The sequence below is a fragment of the Thermoascus crustaceus genome, assembly GCF_041956765.1.
Source record: "Thermoascus crustaceus strain CBS 181.67 unplaced genomic scaffold VTN00scaffold_3, whole genome shotgun sequence".
Taxonomy (NCBI): domain Eukaryota; kingdom Fungi; phylum Ascomycota; class Eurotiomycetes; order Eurotiales; family Thermoascaceae; genus Thermoascus; species Thermoascus crustaceus.
In genome coordinates this window covers 982,986-998,040 of record NW_027192529.1, presented here as the reverse complement: position 1 = coordinate 998,040, position 15,055 = coordinate 982,986, and the positions used below count along the sequence as shown (strand labels likewise).

The window sequence follows — 15,055 nt, the reverse complement described above, 5'->3', positions numbered from 1 at the left end:
TTCTTTTTCCACCGACCGTCACCCCATTCCCAACCTTCCCATCCATCGCACCTCATCCGCTTGCCTTTCCAGAGCTCTGCGCATCATCATCGCGTACTCCCTCTCACGGTGCTGCTCTTCCTGCCTGCTTCGTCGCCTCTCTTCGCGCGAAACTGGGTCAGGCTCGTCGTCGCTCAAGATATCATCGTCTTCATCTTCGTCCGCTTCGGAACATGTGCGTTCGGAAAATGTAATACGCCCGACGCGATCCCCGGTCCAGATCAGCAGCTCGTCACCGGTAAGGTTCAAACCCGTGGGTAGGATCTTGCGCACTGCTTCACCAGTACTACTGCTCGACTGGTATGACCCAGCCGACCAGACCTCGTCAGGAGAGGAGGCCGGGGAATACTGGTCTCGCTGATGACGAGCATATGGGGAGTGTTGTGCATCTGTGTTTATATTCCAGCGACGAACTTCTGATCTCCCGTCCCGTTCAACCCACTTGACATTTCCTTCGGCGTCGGAATAGACAATGCGAGTCCCGTGGGACGCCACAGACAGTAATTTGGAGCGTGCAGCGCTCTGGCGATTCTGATATATAGCAGACAGATAGGAGCACGGGCTCGAGATACTATCGTGAGAATCGCATGTTGAAGATGTAAGGTTGTATAACTCCAAAGAGCCCTTTCCATTGTATTCACCACACGCGATTATGCTGTGCGAATCAGGCCACGCGGAATCCGAAGAGTCGGGGAAACGGGGAGCAGGAGCGGATGCAAGTCCACTGAGCCGAGCTCCGGAATGTATTGTGTGTTGCAACTGGGGGAAGAAGCGACGATCGTAGGAGAGGATACTAGGGAACCGTCCAGCAAGGAGTATGGTATTAAAATGGGGAGCTGGAGGATGCAGGATTGAGAGCGGACCAGGCTGGAAAAGAGGTGCATAGTTATCACTCGGGTCTGAAAGGTCCGGACTTCGCATTCGATGAGGATGCTGGCTGTTCGGCTGAAGTTGGAAGGGAGGAGAGTCGGAGGGAGAGTAGGGGTGTGACTCGAGAATAGGGCCAGACTCCTTTTCGCAGCGAAAGCTCATGTCCGCCTCCGCTTCCGGCAGTGATAGCCTAGAATCATATATCTGGAGGCTCAGAGTCGTGGCTACTGTGAGCGGCGCTGAATAGTCGGTCTCCTGTGACATGGCGAATATGGACCAAGGGTATCTCTGCTGCGATATGACCTTCAAGGTCTCCAGGTCAACTTCGTTTAGGATATTTCCAACGGCAATATAGACGCGTCGGCTGATCGAATCGACGCTCACACATTCTCCGACATTGACAAACTCCAGGTCCTGCGATTTGGATGGCGACATCTCGTGTCTCCGCGACATGTCAGCCAGCAGAATTCCCGGAGCACTAGTCCCGACAATCTTCCCCTTGGTCGCTTGCGGTTCGCCATTGTAGGAATTTCTCAGGTCCCAGATACAGACGCTGCCGTTCTCCAGCGGTGCTATAATCTTGTTTTCCCTGCCGGAGCTCCAATCCCGAAACAACCCCATCCCCTTGACCTCGCAGAACTCCCTCTTCCTGCTCTGCCCGTGGACGGTGTAAGGCTTCTGCAACCAACTGAACGAGATGGGCCCGTTGCGAGCGATGTATTCCGAGTACCAGTCCACATCTTCCTTCTCGTACGACGGGTCCCAGTCTGCCGCCGCTTTCGCCCTCTTTCGGGAGGACGAGGCATCCGGGCCATCTGCACCACCGCTGGGGCCGCCATTGTGTGATAGTGCGCGAGGTTGAATCAGGTACCGGAGCTCTCTCTGCCCCAATGAACTGAGGGGCGTGATGTCGGAGACATGTAGGCTTTCGGAGACGGTCCCGACGAGGAAGGGGCTCTCAGCGGCACTCCATGAGGACTCGTAGCAGTGAAGCCTCCAGCGGTTGTTGTCGCGCGCGAGGGCCAAGAATTGTTTCGACACCAGCTGCAGCTGCACCTGCTCACGCGGGGTGAGATCTAGTCGTAGCTCGCGTGGTTGAGTTAGCTACGCAGTTCCTGGTGCCTGGCGTGGGGAAAAGCCCCGCGGGGGGGATTGGAAAAGGAGAATGCGTGTCCCGTGCGGACGGACGGTAGTACTTACAGTCGATAATTTTGGAGAGAAGCTCTACGGGCAGTCGGTCCATGAGGGGAGCGGTGGGACGGAAGCATTGGGGGCCGTCGTCTCTCTGTGCGACCTGGCGACGAGGAGAGTGGATATAATAATCATGGCCGCAGCAGTAGCGGGATATGGCCTCGAAAACAGACCTGTCCAGACCCCGCAGGTTCGCCGCCGCCCTTGTCCAGACCGTCACGTGGCGATAAGCAGTGTCATCGATGAGCGTCGAAGAGCGCCGAAGCAGACACGCTGGACATACGGACCGTCTGCTGTGATCGATTTGCGGATTACGCTGTACCTGTGACGTAGCCCGAACCGGTCGGTTGTACAGCTGCTCGTTCCCCCTAGTTCCCTGACCTAGGCCATTTGCACCATGTATGTAACCTAAACGCAAATCCAGGCACAGTCCCAACTTTGCTCTGAATCCATATCCAGCTTCCCCGCTCTGGGCTAGCCTCAGCTGCTTAAAGTCTTAACTGGACGCACCCGGCGCTTTGATCCCAGAGTGGACTCGGATTCTCTCCCCCAGATCCGCGAATCATGGATGGATCCGTCGCTATCTGGTCCAGATCGGATCTGGCTGCGACGGGTGGCGCAGTGTGGCGGTTGCGGGTGTCGGGCTGACGTCAATCTCGCCCGCGATAGGCTAGCGGGAAAGAAACCCTAGCCCTGACCCTGAGCCCTACCTAGTTTGCCGTTGGCACGTCGGATGTCTTCGACGCTTCATGGTTAAAGCGGGATAAAATTAATCAATTGATTTTCGGCGAGAAGATCGTGTAAATCCGTGAATAGACAGTATTAAGTAATCTCATTAAACGTAAATAGATTTTTGGTTTCGTCGTATAGCCAATCCAACAAAAGATTCCCGCCGTAGCTCATGTATCGTAAACAGAATCGCACCCTGGATACTATAAAAGTACAGAGGTATCTGAGAAATTAGTATTCCGGCTTGTACACCGCATCCTTGCAAAGAACCGTGACTTTCTTAAAGAATCTCCGCCACTCCAGCGGGTCACCCTTTATCTTCACGAACTCAACCTCCAGCACACCTTCCGTCACGCACTCAACAACGATATTCCCCTGGAGCATGCACATCCTCCCATCCTTGGTGACTACACGAATCACCGCTGATGAGTCTGTTCCAGACACAGGAGGCTGCGTCGGAACAGGAACACCCAGGCGGTGAAGAGCCTCGCAGATGAGGGGAACGAGAAGCTTCAGTGCCCATGTGGAGAAGAAACGTGTCAACGGGCGAGCAGGTACGATGTCGTGGAACTTCTGCGCCTTCTGTGTGCGGCTAAGCGGAACAGAGGGGTTTGGGGAGAATTGGGACATGGAGGGCTCGTCCTCCAGACGATCTGCCATCAGGAAGCTTTGGGTGGAAGAGACGTTGTCCATAGGCTGGGTAGAGGAGATAGCGTTGGCCGCGAGGTGCGATGTCGGTCCATCCCAGTCCATTAGCATGTCTCCGACTTGCATCTCTGGCTGGGTAGACGAAAGTCTGGTTTCGAAGTCATTCCCAGTCTCAATCTCCATGGCGCTGGAAGCCCGGGTGCTGCCGTTTCGCGAGCCAGCCAGGGGATCTTGCGTAAAGTCTATGTGAAGCGATTCAAACATGCTGGTCGCCAAGTTGATCGGGTCCCTCAGCCTGCCGTCTGGAGCGAGGTACTTGTTCTGACGGGTGAACCAGGGATGTCGTCGTACATCCTCCATTGAGAATCTACTGTCCACATCGACTTTTAGCATGCCTCGTAGCAACGATAATGTCGCCGGTGGTAGCTTCTGCCATAGCTCATCTGTAGTCCTTGCATTTTTCTCGACGTATTCGCTGAACTCGTAGCTGTTCTCCGTCGGGCTATCCCACGGCGTGTTGCCGGCGAGCAGGACGAAGAGAACGACTCCGCAGGACCAAATGTCAGCCAGATCAGCGCGGTAACCTTTGCCTTTTGTCTGCCCTCTGCTGCTGCACGAGATGACCTCTGGTGCGATATATGGAGGACTTCCACATAATGTCGTGCAAAGCTTTGTCTTCCCGTTGTACTCGAACACAGTCGCCAGGCCAAAGTCCGCAATCTTCAGATTTCCATCCTCTGACAGCAGGATATTCTCTGGCTTGATGTCCCTGTGGCCAACACCTCTGGAGTGCATGTAGCTAACGGCGCTTATGAGCTGCGAGAAATAGACGTGGGCGATATCCTCGCCGACACCTTCGTCTGCCTCGATCTTGTCAAACAGGTCCCCGCCCTCCGCGAGCTCCATGGCGATCCATCGCCAGGTGGCATCTTCGCCGGTATGGAAGAAGGATATTATGTTGTTATGATCGCCGATATGCTTGTGTACCGTGACCTCCATCTGCAGCTGCCGAGGACTTATCCGACCATGGCGCGAGGCGTATTCCTTGTGGATGAACTTGACGGCGAAGACCGGGTTCTCTTCTTGCAGGGGACATGCCTTCTTGATGCTGCCAACCAAACCGTGAGCACTTCTTCTTAGTTAACCTAGAGAAAATAAAGCAGATACTAACCAGGCATAAGCGCCTTGCCCGATCGTCTTAGAGACGATCCGGAAGGGCAGGTCAGAGGGGAGCGGGGCAAGCTGGGAGAGCTGCATGGCATTGAAGCTCGCGACGAGCCAGATCTGAAGGATCAATAACAGAACATCAGATCGGAACACTTTTCGGAGCAGCTAGATGGTACGATGACAAATGGAGAGCGTTTTGATCCCTTGCGCTGAGCAACAACAAAACAAGGCCTCCCCGGCGGACGCGCCTTTGGCGGGAACGCGAGCCACTTTATCCTGTTTGGGTAATGTGACGAGTAACCGTAACCATGGACGCTCAGAGGGCCCGAGGGACGGGCGCCCCGAGGTGAATAGAGCGCATCGCATTCAATTATATGAAGAGTTTGGATTGATTCTAGGCGCACGAGAATACTCTAGAGCGACAAGATGCTAGCACTGTTTGGAGCGCCCCGCATCTCAACGCTGGCGTGCCTTTACGTCCTAAGGAAAGAAACCACAAGCTTTCTACGGAGCAAGGATACTTTTTTCCGTCGGGTAAAAGAAGGAAGGTTTCTCATGCGATGTATGGACGAGAAACCAGCCACGTAGGAGATCCCTTGGAGCTAACAGAATCGTATGTCTACTACTAGGCCACAGCGCATAAGTGGTATCGCATGGCAGCCAGTGCATGTCCGCTCGAGATGTCACGACAGGATGACAATGCACCATAACGCCAAAGGATCTTACTCTTACAACAGCTGAAGACGCGTCTTCTTCAGATGAGTATGCCTGAATAATATCTCCTTCGCGTGCAGGTTTCAGGCGGGCAGACACGAGTCAGTTGTCGCTGTCACGAGTTGCTGCAGCCCGTGGGGCTGCCAATCGTTGCCGGGGTCGAGCCGGTGGAGTAAACAAAGGACAGTCGGGCCTCTGCGCCGTACCAGCATCCGATCCATTTCTACAGGAAATAAATAACACCGTCGCAGTTTTCTCTGTGTTCTCTACTACTTGATCCGTTCTCGCGTCCTGTTTCATTCTCTCTCTCTCTCTTCCCCGTGGGTCTACCCGTCATTCCAGCCGATAACCTTCACTGTTCGGTTCCGTCGTCGTTCCAGAGATCAGACTCTCGCTGTTCGTCGCTCGCATTCCAGACCACTAAAGTTCCTTTTAAGCCGTCGACTCCCCCTAGACAAGAGACATCATGGACTATACGATGGAGGATACCCAGAACTCTGCTCCCGAGGCGCACGAGGCGTCCAAACTGGGCTCGTCCGCCCAGCGGAGTGACACCCAAAGCGTGACCAAGCGGTGCGTGACGGTCCCCGATGCCATGTTTATCTCATTGGTGAACGACATACTGTTCACTGCTCCTGGATTTGTTAAATCAATTAAACTGACGTTACCGTTCTGCAGCCTGCAAACAGAGTTGATGCAGCTCATGCTCTCACCCTCACCTGGCATCTCTGCCTTCCCCAATGCAGACGGCAACCTCCTCAACTGGACCGCAACGATCAGCGGACCAAGTGAGACGCCCTACGAGGGCCTCACGTTCAAGCTGTCATTCGCCTTCCCCAACAACTACCCCTACTCTCCTCCCACCGTCCTCTTCAAGACCCCAATCTACCACCCCAACGTCGACTTCTCCGGCCGTATCTGTCTCGACATCCTGAAGGACAAGTGGAGCGCCGTGTACAATGTGCAGAGCGTACTGCTCAGTCTGCAGAGCTTGCTTGGGGAGCCAAACAAGTATGTATCATCTTGACAAATCTCTTGGGGACGTACTAGGGGGCTAACAATGTTGCAACAGCGCGAGCCCACTGAACGGCCAAGCAGCCGAGCTGTGGGATAACAACCCCGAAGAATTCAAGCGTCATGTTCTCGCGAGACACCGTGATATCGAGGATGACGAGTAGACAGGGTTTGAACCAGGTTAAGTCATCAGATTGCGCCGTTCACAGGTTGGGAGTTTTTCGCGTCATGGTCTTTGTTTTTGGGAGAGGTCAATGGAAAAGATCTGCTCATCGGCTGGGAGCCGATTATGCTACGCCTGTCCGTTGATTTTCCTGGCTTTGGATACGGCGTAGTGAAACGGGTTAGGTTTGGTTCAGGAGTTTTTAGCGATTGGAATGAAACTTGATACTGCTTTTTTTGGGGGGCGGTGGGACCCAGCATAAGGATGCATAGCAACTTTGCTTCTGGGGATTGTCCAGCTTTGCTCTACGTCTCTTCATCCTAGTTTTATCTTTTTGTGTGAATTTGGCTTTCATGTCCCTTGTACGGTCTTCTTCTTAAGAAGCTTGGTTTTGGAACGCGGTCTCTGTCCTATCCACCACCAGCTGCAGACCTTGCAGTTTTTCTTCAAATGCTACTTTTTTTGCGCTTTTCCCACTTCCTACTCGAGACCTTACCTGAGCCTTTTTGGGCATCTATCGCGTCCTAGATTCTCCGTGGCGCAAAACGCCTTGCTAGCGCATTTTTTTATTGCATTTATTTGCTAATCCTCCAACGATAGACGGACAGTTTATTCCGGTCTTGTAACGTAACGGAATAGAACTTTTTTTTTGATTCACTCGTGTCCTTGTCACATCCTCCCGATCTAGGAGTTACTTCGACGAAGTGTCTATAGTTACACGAAGGTAATAGTATGTCTAGTCCGTTTCTTGGTATATTAATGTATCGTCGGACCTACCTAATCTAATCTAATTGACCTTTCGAGTAAACAGCCACTGTTTATGTTACACACAGCGATTTTTTGTCATTTAGGGACCATAACTATGCGGACTTATAGATATAGTCGTTGAACCGAAGATGGACCGGACGGACATGGAAAAAGAGAGGGTCTCTATAAGAATAACTATCATATACTCTCCCTTTTCTATTGTACTGTATGCTAATGCTATGAAAAGAGACAGTGTCAAACATACACAGAATCATGCTGCTCGTTTCTAGACTCCGCAGCGAACAGTTATTTAAGTATATATATCGTAATCCCGCACAACAATACTGCAACAAACTCATCATCCGGGATAACCTCTTCATCGTTACCGATCTACTAGGCGCTCGAGACTCTATCAGGTGCATGCATACAACACCCGTCAAAGCTCAGAAGTCCAAAGCTACCTGCACAGTCAGTGCAATACTACAGAAACTACGCAAACGTCTATGCTCTAATGATACCCCCAATATTTAATTAACATGTCATTATCTGCTATCTGAGGACCGTCATCCCCGTACCTAAGGTAGGAAATTCACGTCACATGTAGATCATATGAGGAGGCATGGTGTGCAACTCCTGGTATGATAGAAGGAAAAGAAAGGCAGAACTCATATGCCGTCAAATATTAGCATCAGAAGCTCATATCACCCGGAAATCCCCTCTCTGCAGTAAAATAGTAGTGTACAGTGAAAACAGATCAACTACGCCTCAAAGAAATGAAGACGTGATATCATATCGCGATATCAACCGATTTCCTGGTTTTGGATTTTTCAGCTCGTCGGAGTAATAAACTGCCTCTCATCCGTAATCAGCAGCCCCGCGATCGCGGCACTGGACAGAGTACTCAGCGCCCCCGTAATCATAGCGCTGACGGCCACGCGGGACACATCACCACCACGACCGGGCGCGATCTGCGCAAAGACACCAATCTGGTTGCCCAGGGAGCCGATGTTGGCAAATCCGCACAGAGCGTACGTCGCGATGAGCCTGGAGCGGACGGAGAGGTTAGCGAATTCCTCATTGTGCTGGAGGCGGTCGTAGGCCACGAATTCATTCTGTTTGTCTATCAGCCTTTCATTTCAAATGTGCACAAGAACTAAGCCTTACAGTGACAAGTTTGAGGCCAATCAGCTGAGAAACCTTGTAGAGGTCACCATTACGAGGGACACCGAGTAGGAACGCAATCGGATAGCAGATGTAGCCGACGATCATTTCAAGGGTCAATGGTGGGTCGTTGATGTTAAGATAGTGACCCCACCAGGTCAGCAGGCCGTTGACAAGACCAACCAGGGAAATGATGCAGAGTAGGGTGGCAGTAATCATGCCCGCGATCTTGATACCCAGCCAGGCACCGTTGGCAAAAGCGTGAAGGGCGTTCGCCGCACGGTGCTCGTCGTCATCGGGGACAACGACACGACCAGCAGTCAGAGTCTCTTCTTCCTCTGGCCACCGCATCTTCGAGACGGCAAGAGACGCAGGGATGCTCATCACACAGGATGAGATCAGGGCCTGGGGGTTGACACCCATACCGACGTAGGCCACAAGCACGCTACCGGCGATTGTGGCAAACCCTGAGCACATAACCTGATGGATCTCGGCCATGGTGAGGTGGGCGATGAAAGGCCGGATCAGCATGGCTGATTCACCCTGTCCGATGAAAGGAGACGCGGCGGCCACGACGGCTTCAGCGCCAGAAACACGCATGCTCCAGAAGAAGAAGATGGCGAACTTGCCAATGAACCACTGGAGAATATTGGTGTAATAGAGGAGCTGGACCAAGGAAACGAAGAAGACGATAGCAGGAATGACAGTAACAAGGAAATATTTCAGTACGTTCTCTGGGAGATCCTGCTGGGTTAAGAAAGCCACGCCTTGGTTAGCGAAACCCAACAGGTCTCTAGCCAGTAAAGAAACGAAGTTGAAGATGTCATAACCGGCCTTGGTCCGCAGGACGAAGACAGCAACGACGAACTGCGCGAGCATCCCCACGATAACCGTGTGCCAAATGATCTTCTTTCGATTCCTCGAAGTGAGCCATAGCCCGAAGAGAAGCACAACCAATCCGAACAGACTGACAGCACGGTTTGCTCGCGTGTTGTCTGCAGACTCTTCAGATACAAATGCTCCAATGAGGATGACCGCGATGACCAACAAAGTTGCAGCCGGAATCCTCAGCTTTTCAGGGATCACGCGGACAAAAGGTCGAGCTGTGTGGTTCCAGAGGAAGTGCATCGGGACCGTAACAATCCTGATCGGGACATAGGAGAAAAGGATGCGGAGCGTAATGGCGAGGTACAGGAGGAACGGGATCAGCCACCCGAGATCATATCGGTGCAGGATGAGGCCAGCAATCCACCAGCTAGATAGGAGAAGGATAAGTATCCAACCTTACACGGATGCATAAAATCATCATTGATTCCCGAGTAGAGAAAGAAACCATCGACTGACAGCTCTTTGCAAATTCCGATTCACAAAGCACCACATAACGACCAAGTAAATGTTGAACTCACCCGGTGAACAGAAGCCAGATGCCGGCATGGGCGACGTGCCTCCAGTGCTTCAGAATACGACGGTGCCAGGGGCGCTTCGCAACGCTTCCGCCCACTTCTTCAATGTCCCCTTTACCCTCATTCTTCTCAGGGGAAGGACCATTGTCCTGGGGACTTGGATCCGGGATGGTAGGCTTCTCGAAGGTCGTGTCCTTGGAGTAGACCACTTCATCCTTACGGCCCTGCTCCGCAAAGGCGGTATGGTGATGGTGAGCATGATGGTGCTTATTAGCAGGCTCTAGTGCTGGATCAGAATGGGGCAGGGCCTCAGCAGAAGCATAAGGATGCGTCCTGTCGGCGATGTTATTATTGTTGGGATTCTTGTTCTTGTCGTCGGCCATCTTGCTGATGTCACCTCCGCTGGAGGACAGCCGTAGTCGTGGTGGAGGTCTCACACCTGCAAACACAGCGTGCACCCAAGTGAGCTGAGTGGCCCTCAGAAGGGGCACGAGACAGAGATGTTGAAATCGACCTCCCGGACCGTCGCTGAAGACGAACTGCGACGTCTACCAAGTGGCACTCAGAGGTACACCTAGGAACGGCAGCAGTGTCTATAAATGGGCTGGGAGCTTTTTTTTATACAGGTCGCGTGTTGTGCTCGTGGGCAGCATTGATGAGAGATCCTCGAATCAGAGGCCTCGACTGGCCAGGTTTAACCTGCTATCAGTGAATGCAGGGCACACAAAGCACGCGGCTGGAGAAGATCGCTGGCACGGACCGCGATCTTTTTCTCAGCTACCCACCGCACAAAGCGTCGGCCTCGACCGACATACAAAGCCGTGGTTGACCCGTCTCTTGCCCTCAGATAAGGATGTTACACTGCCTATCGCAGCGGTACCTCGGCCTGTGACTGGCTGCAACGCAGATCGGCCATGGCAAACTTTGCAGCCATAGACCTTCTGGAAGCCGCGTCCCTGCTTCCCTCCACATCGTGTGGCGCTGCTGCCGTTTCGGTTTCGCCGTCATCTTACTGCGTATAGGGAAGGTATGGAGGCGACCCGTGGACGGAGCACCGCCTGCTGGTAGATGCGGAACGGAAACTGCGAGTCTCGAGGTCGGAATGTGGAGAGCAGTCGCCGTTGCTTAACCGTTTATCCTGAAGTTCAAGCTTTGCTGCTCCCGAAGCGCAGCCAAGGTTACCCCGCGTACGGCGCACGCATCTTGTTTGTGCGCAGGAGACCGACGGCCACCGACTCCTTTCTGACACCGAACAGATTACACCCATGACCCATGTCATACATGCAGCTGAGCATATCTCCTTGTTATCTCGCCCGTTGTCTTGGATCTGGCCACAGCTATCTTTTACTACAGACTTGCAGTACTATCGCCCTTAGCTTACGATCTAAGTCAGCAGCAGGAAGGCGACTTTCACATATCTCGACCGGCCACGCCGACTACAGAGCGCGGCAAGTAGTAAGGCCGATATCATGTGGCTGGGCGTCGAGTCGTCGACCAATGGCCCTCCTCGAGACACGGAGTACGGACCTAATCAGGAGCGACGTTGTGGAGGAGAGAGCACCTTTTAGCGGTCTTTTGGCTGGGTGGGCCGTGCCAACTGGAACTCCCGCGTGTTGAATTTCCCTATCCGTCTATCAGCCTTCATCCACTGGCGGTACTGCTCCGTAGATGAAGGCCAACGGTGGAGCACGGAGTACCTGCCAGTAACTGCTTGGAATGAGCACCAATAAATAATCATAGCCCGTGCGTGACAACCCTGGTTGCCGGCTCGCCGAAATCCCCTTATCACTGATATGATACATGCTTAGATGACAGTTGAACCTAACCTGAGAGATACGGAACCCTGATAAAGTATGCTTAAGGCACGTGTCTGACCCACGCCCTGTAATTGCACTTCTACTCTAGATCGGGGGAAGTCATTGACCAGTTCTGGACTGTCAAAATCTTGTGGAGTCCGTTGTTACGGCTTGCAATCCTCCTACAGCTACGGATGGGATGTACCTATTAGTTCAATTCCGCTTGTTAGACAGGTCAATAGGTACGACTACTGGCCTGGTCGATTTTTTTCGCACATGAATTAATATACGGTATATAGTTCGGTTTGCACAAAGTAGCGAAAGGGCCATACTTACACAGCAGTACTGTGCCCAACCCACAGTGTTCTGTGCGATAAGTTAGTAGGTATCTGCAGCTAAACTTATAGAAAAGATGGCTATCTAAGGCTGGCTGCAGATTCTATTATTCGGTACGACGAAGCATGCGGGGAGATGTCACGGCTCTGTTCAAATACCAAGAAAATAGTGCGGCATTTACGTAACGGCATCCAGGAGGCTTCTGATTGCTCATTGCTGTTTATTATTTAAGCACCGACTTTGCGGGGTTGCTAAACAATGCAGGTGCCTTGTTTGACGGCCGATCCTGGCAGAGTGAACCACTGGTTCGCTCAACTCTCCTCTCACCCCTCCTGCACGTTCACCCGGGTATAGAAGGATCGCGCTGATCTCAAGTTTCACGGGAATAGAGACACTTAGGGCACGATCAATTATATACATACCCCTTCCTTGGTAACCCAGACTTCCAGGCCGGGGAAAGAGAATGGGCCGGGGGGGCCAGGACGGCGATTGGGAGCTCGACGAGGGCATCCCTCAGTTCGACGACCCCTTTATCCAGAAATACCTCAATGGACGCCAGGCCCTCATTGAGCAGGAGCATAAGCTCCGACATGGTGAGCTCTCCGTACAACAACAACTTTTCAACAATGATACATGGTTTCAACTGTTAGAATGAATGGTAGAAGCTGATGCCCGCTCTAGACTTCTCGTTTCGCAACTCCATCTCTACAGTCGCGGCGGAAGCATGCCGGATCGTCTCCCGCATCCGTGCCAGAGAGCAGAAGCAGGTATGGACGACAGATATGGATGAAAGAGTTGCCCACCAGTCAGACGAGATTCTCTACCCGGGGATCATGTTCAACCTGGCCAAGGGTCGCATGGAGAAGACCGATCTGTGGAAGATCGTGCAGAGGATGCCGAAAGGCGCTCTCCTCCACGCCCACATGGATGCCATGTTCGATCTGGACTACTTGATCGATCTGGCGTTCTCTACGCCGGGTATCCACATGACTGCTCCGCAACCGCTGGTGACGGAAAAGGAGCTCGAAAGCGCCCCGCTGTCTTTCCAGTACTCGTCCACCCCGCTAGCCGAGTCGGAGAATAGGCCTTCCATATGGACCGCCGAGTACGAGCCCTCCACGTTGATCCACATCCACAAGGCGGCTTCTACTTTCCCGAAGGGTGGAGAGGCCGGCTTCCGCGAGTGGCTGAAGGGCAGGTGTATGATCGACCCGGAGCACTCCTATAACCACCACCACGGGGTTGATGCGATTTGGGCCATCTTTCAACGCACGTTCCCTATTATTGGGTCTATCTTGTTCTACGAACCTATCCTGAGACCTTGTCTGCGCCGCATGCTTGCAGAGCTAGCCACTGATGGCATACGGTACGTTGAGTTCAGGATTGCTTTCGTCTTCGAGTACCGTCGGGAAGGGATCGATGCTCCTGAGAAGGACTACGTGGAGTTCTTCCGCGTCTTTAAGGAGGAGATCAAAGCTTTCAAAACTACGGATGAGGGGAAGGGTTTCTACGGAGCGAGGATGATCTGGACTACTCTTCGCAGATTTCCGAACCGCGATATCGTCGAGAGCATGAAGCAATGTGTCGTCGTCAAGAAGGCATATCCTGACATAGTCTGTGGGTTCGATCTTGTCGGGCAGGAGGACCAGGGGAGGCCGCTGGTCGACCTCATACCCGTGCTGTTCTGGTTCCGCAAATACTGCGTTGAAGAGGGAGTGGAAATCCCATTCTTCTTCCACGCCGGTGAGTGCCTTGGGGACGGTGATGCCACAGACCACAACCTGTTCGATGCCATCCTCCTCGGAACCAGACGAATTGGGCATGGGTTTTCGCTCTACAAACACCCCTTGCTTATCGACCTGGTCAAGGACAGGAAGATCCTGATCGAATGTTGCCCAATCTCGAACGAGATACTACGACTGACCAGCTCGATCAAATCCCACCCCTTGCCTGCCCTCCTGTCCCGAGGTGTATCCGTCTCGCTATGTAACGACGATCCGGCGGTTCTGGGGCACGGCAGAAACGGACTAACGCACGACTTCTGGCAAGCAGTTCAAGGGCTGGAGAATATGGGCCTCGAGGGCCTGGCCACGATGGCAGAAAACTCCCTGCGATGGAGCTGCTTCGAGGACCAAACGTCGGCGGAGTGGCTGTCGGATATTCGAAAGGGGATCACGGGAAGCGGACTGAAAGCCGCCCGTCTGAGGGATTGGTATTCGGACTTTGAGAAGTTCTGCCAGTGGGTCGTGCTGGAATTTGCGGAGGCGGCCGTTGATGACGACGAGCAGTAGAGCACGGGGGGGTTCAGGGTCCGGTCAGGGAACAAGGCGTTTCGGGTTCTAACGTAATATTCTAGGAAAAATATATATTGGAAGAGAAGAAGAAGAGTTTCAACGGCGGTCGGATTCAGGTATGTAGTAGGATTCAACTTCGGCGCGGAGGTGGAGTGTGATAACGGCCGGTTTGGTTCAACCCGAAGATAGCGGAGATGACCTCATGATCCATGATCAGCAAGACAGGATAATTGCTAGATAGCCAAGCTGAATTTTGTATACCGAGTGATGTTTCTTGTAGCCTTATGCCATTAAATGATAAAGCAGATAGACCGGCCAGCAGCAGATGTTCATGCATGATGGGCTGTCGGGCGTGCTGCTCAGCCCGACCGTTCGGCGGTGCTGGAGCTGTCTGCGCCGACAGGAGCTTGTGGCATACATCACGCACAGCTCAACCCCGCCACATGCGGTCTCCGACTGGTGACACTTGGTGCTTGTTCTGCCCGATGCTTCTCATGCAATGCAATGCCATACAGTGAGCGAGCTGTCCAGCACGGCATCTGAGCCCTAATAGCTGTTCTCCAGCTTCTCCTATCTCTCGCGGTGGCGGCTGCGATGTTCTGTTGTCTGTGACTCTGGCATCCATCATCACCGCCATCGGTGCAAGGCTCCCTTCCGTCTGAACTACTACTAGACTTGCTCCAACCTACTAACCTCCGCATCCGCATCCTCCAGCCGCCCCAAGAACAAGCAAGCGGACAAACCCACAAAAAGCAAGCTCTGGTCCTACGATGCACCTGCTCC

The 15,055-nt window shown here is 53.0% G+C and overlaps 6 protein-coding genes across 6 annotated transcripts; 2 read left to right on the top strand and 4 right to left on the bottom strand.

Annotated features, from left to right (window-relative positions):
* Positions 1-18: 18 nt before the first annotated feature.
* Positions 19-2,666, bottom strand: VTN00DRAFT_5537 (uncharacterized protein; the record flags this gene model as incomplete). Its single annotated transcript, XM_069432078.1, has 3 exons — positions 19-1,985; positions 2,110-2,543; positions 2,611-2,666. The coding sequence occupies 3 exons, from the start codon at positions 2,664-2,666 to the stop codon at positions 19-21; spliced, it is 2,457 nt and encodes an 818-aa protein (XP_069287974.1).
* A 394-nt stretch (positions 2,667-3,060) lies between these two features.
* On the bottom strand, positions 3,061-4,734 carry VTN00DRAFT_5536 (uncharacterized protein; the record flags this gene model as incomplete). The annotated part of the gene is made up of 2 exons (XM_069432077.1): positions 3,061-4,585; positions 4,649-4,734. 2 exons carry the CDS (start codon positions 4,732-4,734, stop codon positions 3,061-3,063), a joined length of 1,611 nt encoding a protein of 536 aa, XP_069287973.1.
* A 1,090-nt stretch (positions 4,735-5,824) lies between these two features.
* On the top strand, positions 5,825-6,536 carry VTN00DRAFT_5535 (uncharacterized protein; the record flags this gene model as incomplete). Its single annotated transcript, XM_069432076.1, has 3 exons — positions 5,825-5,931; positions 6,037-6,369; positions 6,431-6,536. 3 exons carry the CDS (start codon positions 5,825-5,827, stop codon positions 6,534-6,536), a joined length of 546 nt encoding a protein of 181 aa, XP_069287972.1.
* Positions 6,537-6,561: 25 nt separating this feature from the next.
* Positions 6,562-6,795, bottom strand: VTN00DRAFT_5534 (uncharacterized protein; the record flags this gene model as incomplete). The annotated part of the gene is made up of 1 exon (XM_069432075.1): positions 6,562-6,795. The coding sequence occupies one exon, from the start codon at positions 6,793-6,795 to the stop codon at positions 6,562-6,564; it is 234 nt and encodes a 77-aa protein (XP_069287971.1).
* Positions 6,796-8,109: 1,314 nt separating this feature from the next.
* VTN00DRAFT_5533 (uncharacterized protein) lies at positions 8,110-10,229 on the bottom strand (the record flags this gene model as incomplete). Its single annotated transcript, XM_069432074.1, has 3 exons — positions 8,110-8,394; positions 8,447-9,698; positions 9,850-10,229. The coding sequence occupies 3 exons, from the start codon at positions 10,227-10,229 to the stop codon at positions 8,110-8,112; spliced, it is 1,917 nt and encodes a 638-aa protein (XP_069287970.1).
* A 2,212-nt stretch (positions 10,230-12,441) lies between these two features.
* Positions 12,442-14,269, top strand: VTN00DRAFT_5532 (uncharacterized protein; the record flags this gene model as incomplete). Its single annotated transcript, XM_069432073.1, has 2 exons — positions 12,442-12,571; positions 12,660-14,269. 2 exons carry the CDS (start codon positions 12,442-12,444, stop codon positions 14,267-14,269), a joined length of 1,740 nt encoding a protein of 579 aa, XP_069287969.1.
* Between the last annotated feature and the right edge of the window lie 786 nt (positions 14,270-15,055).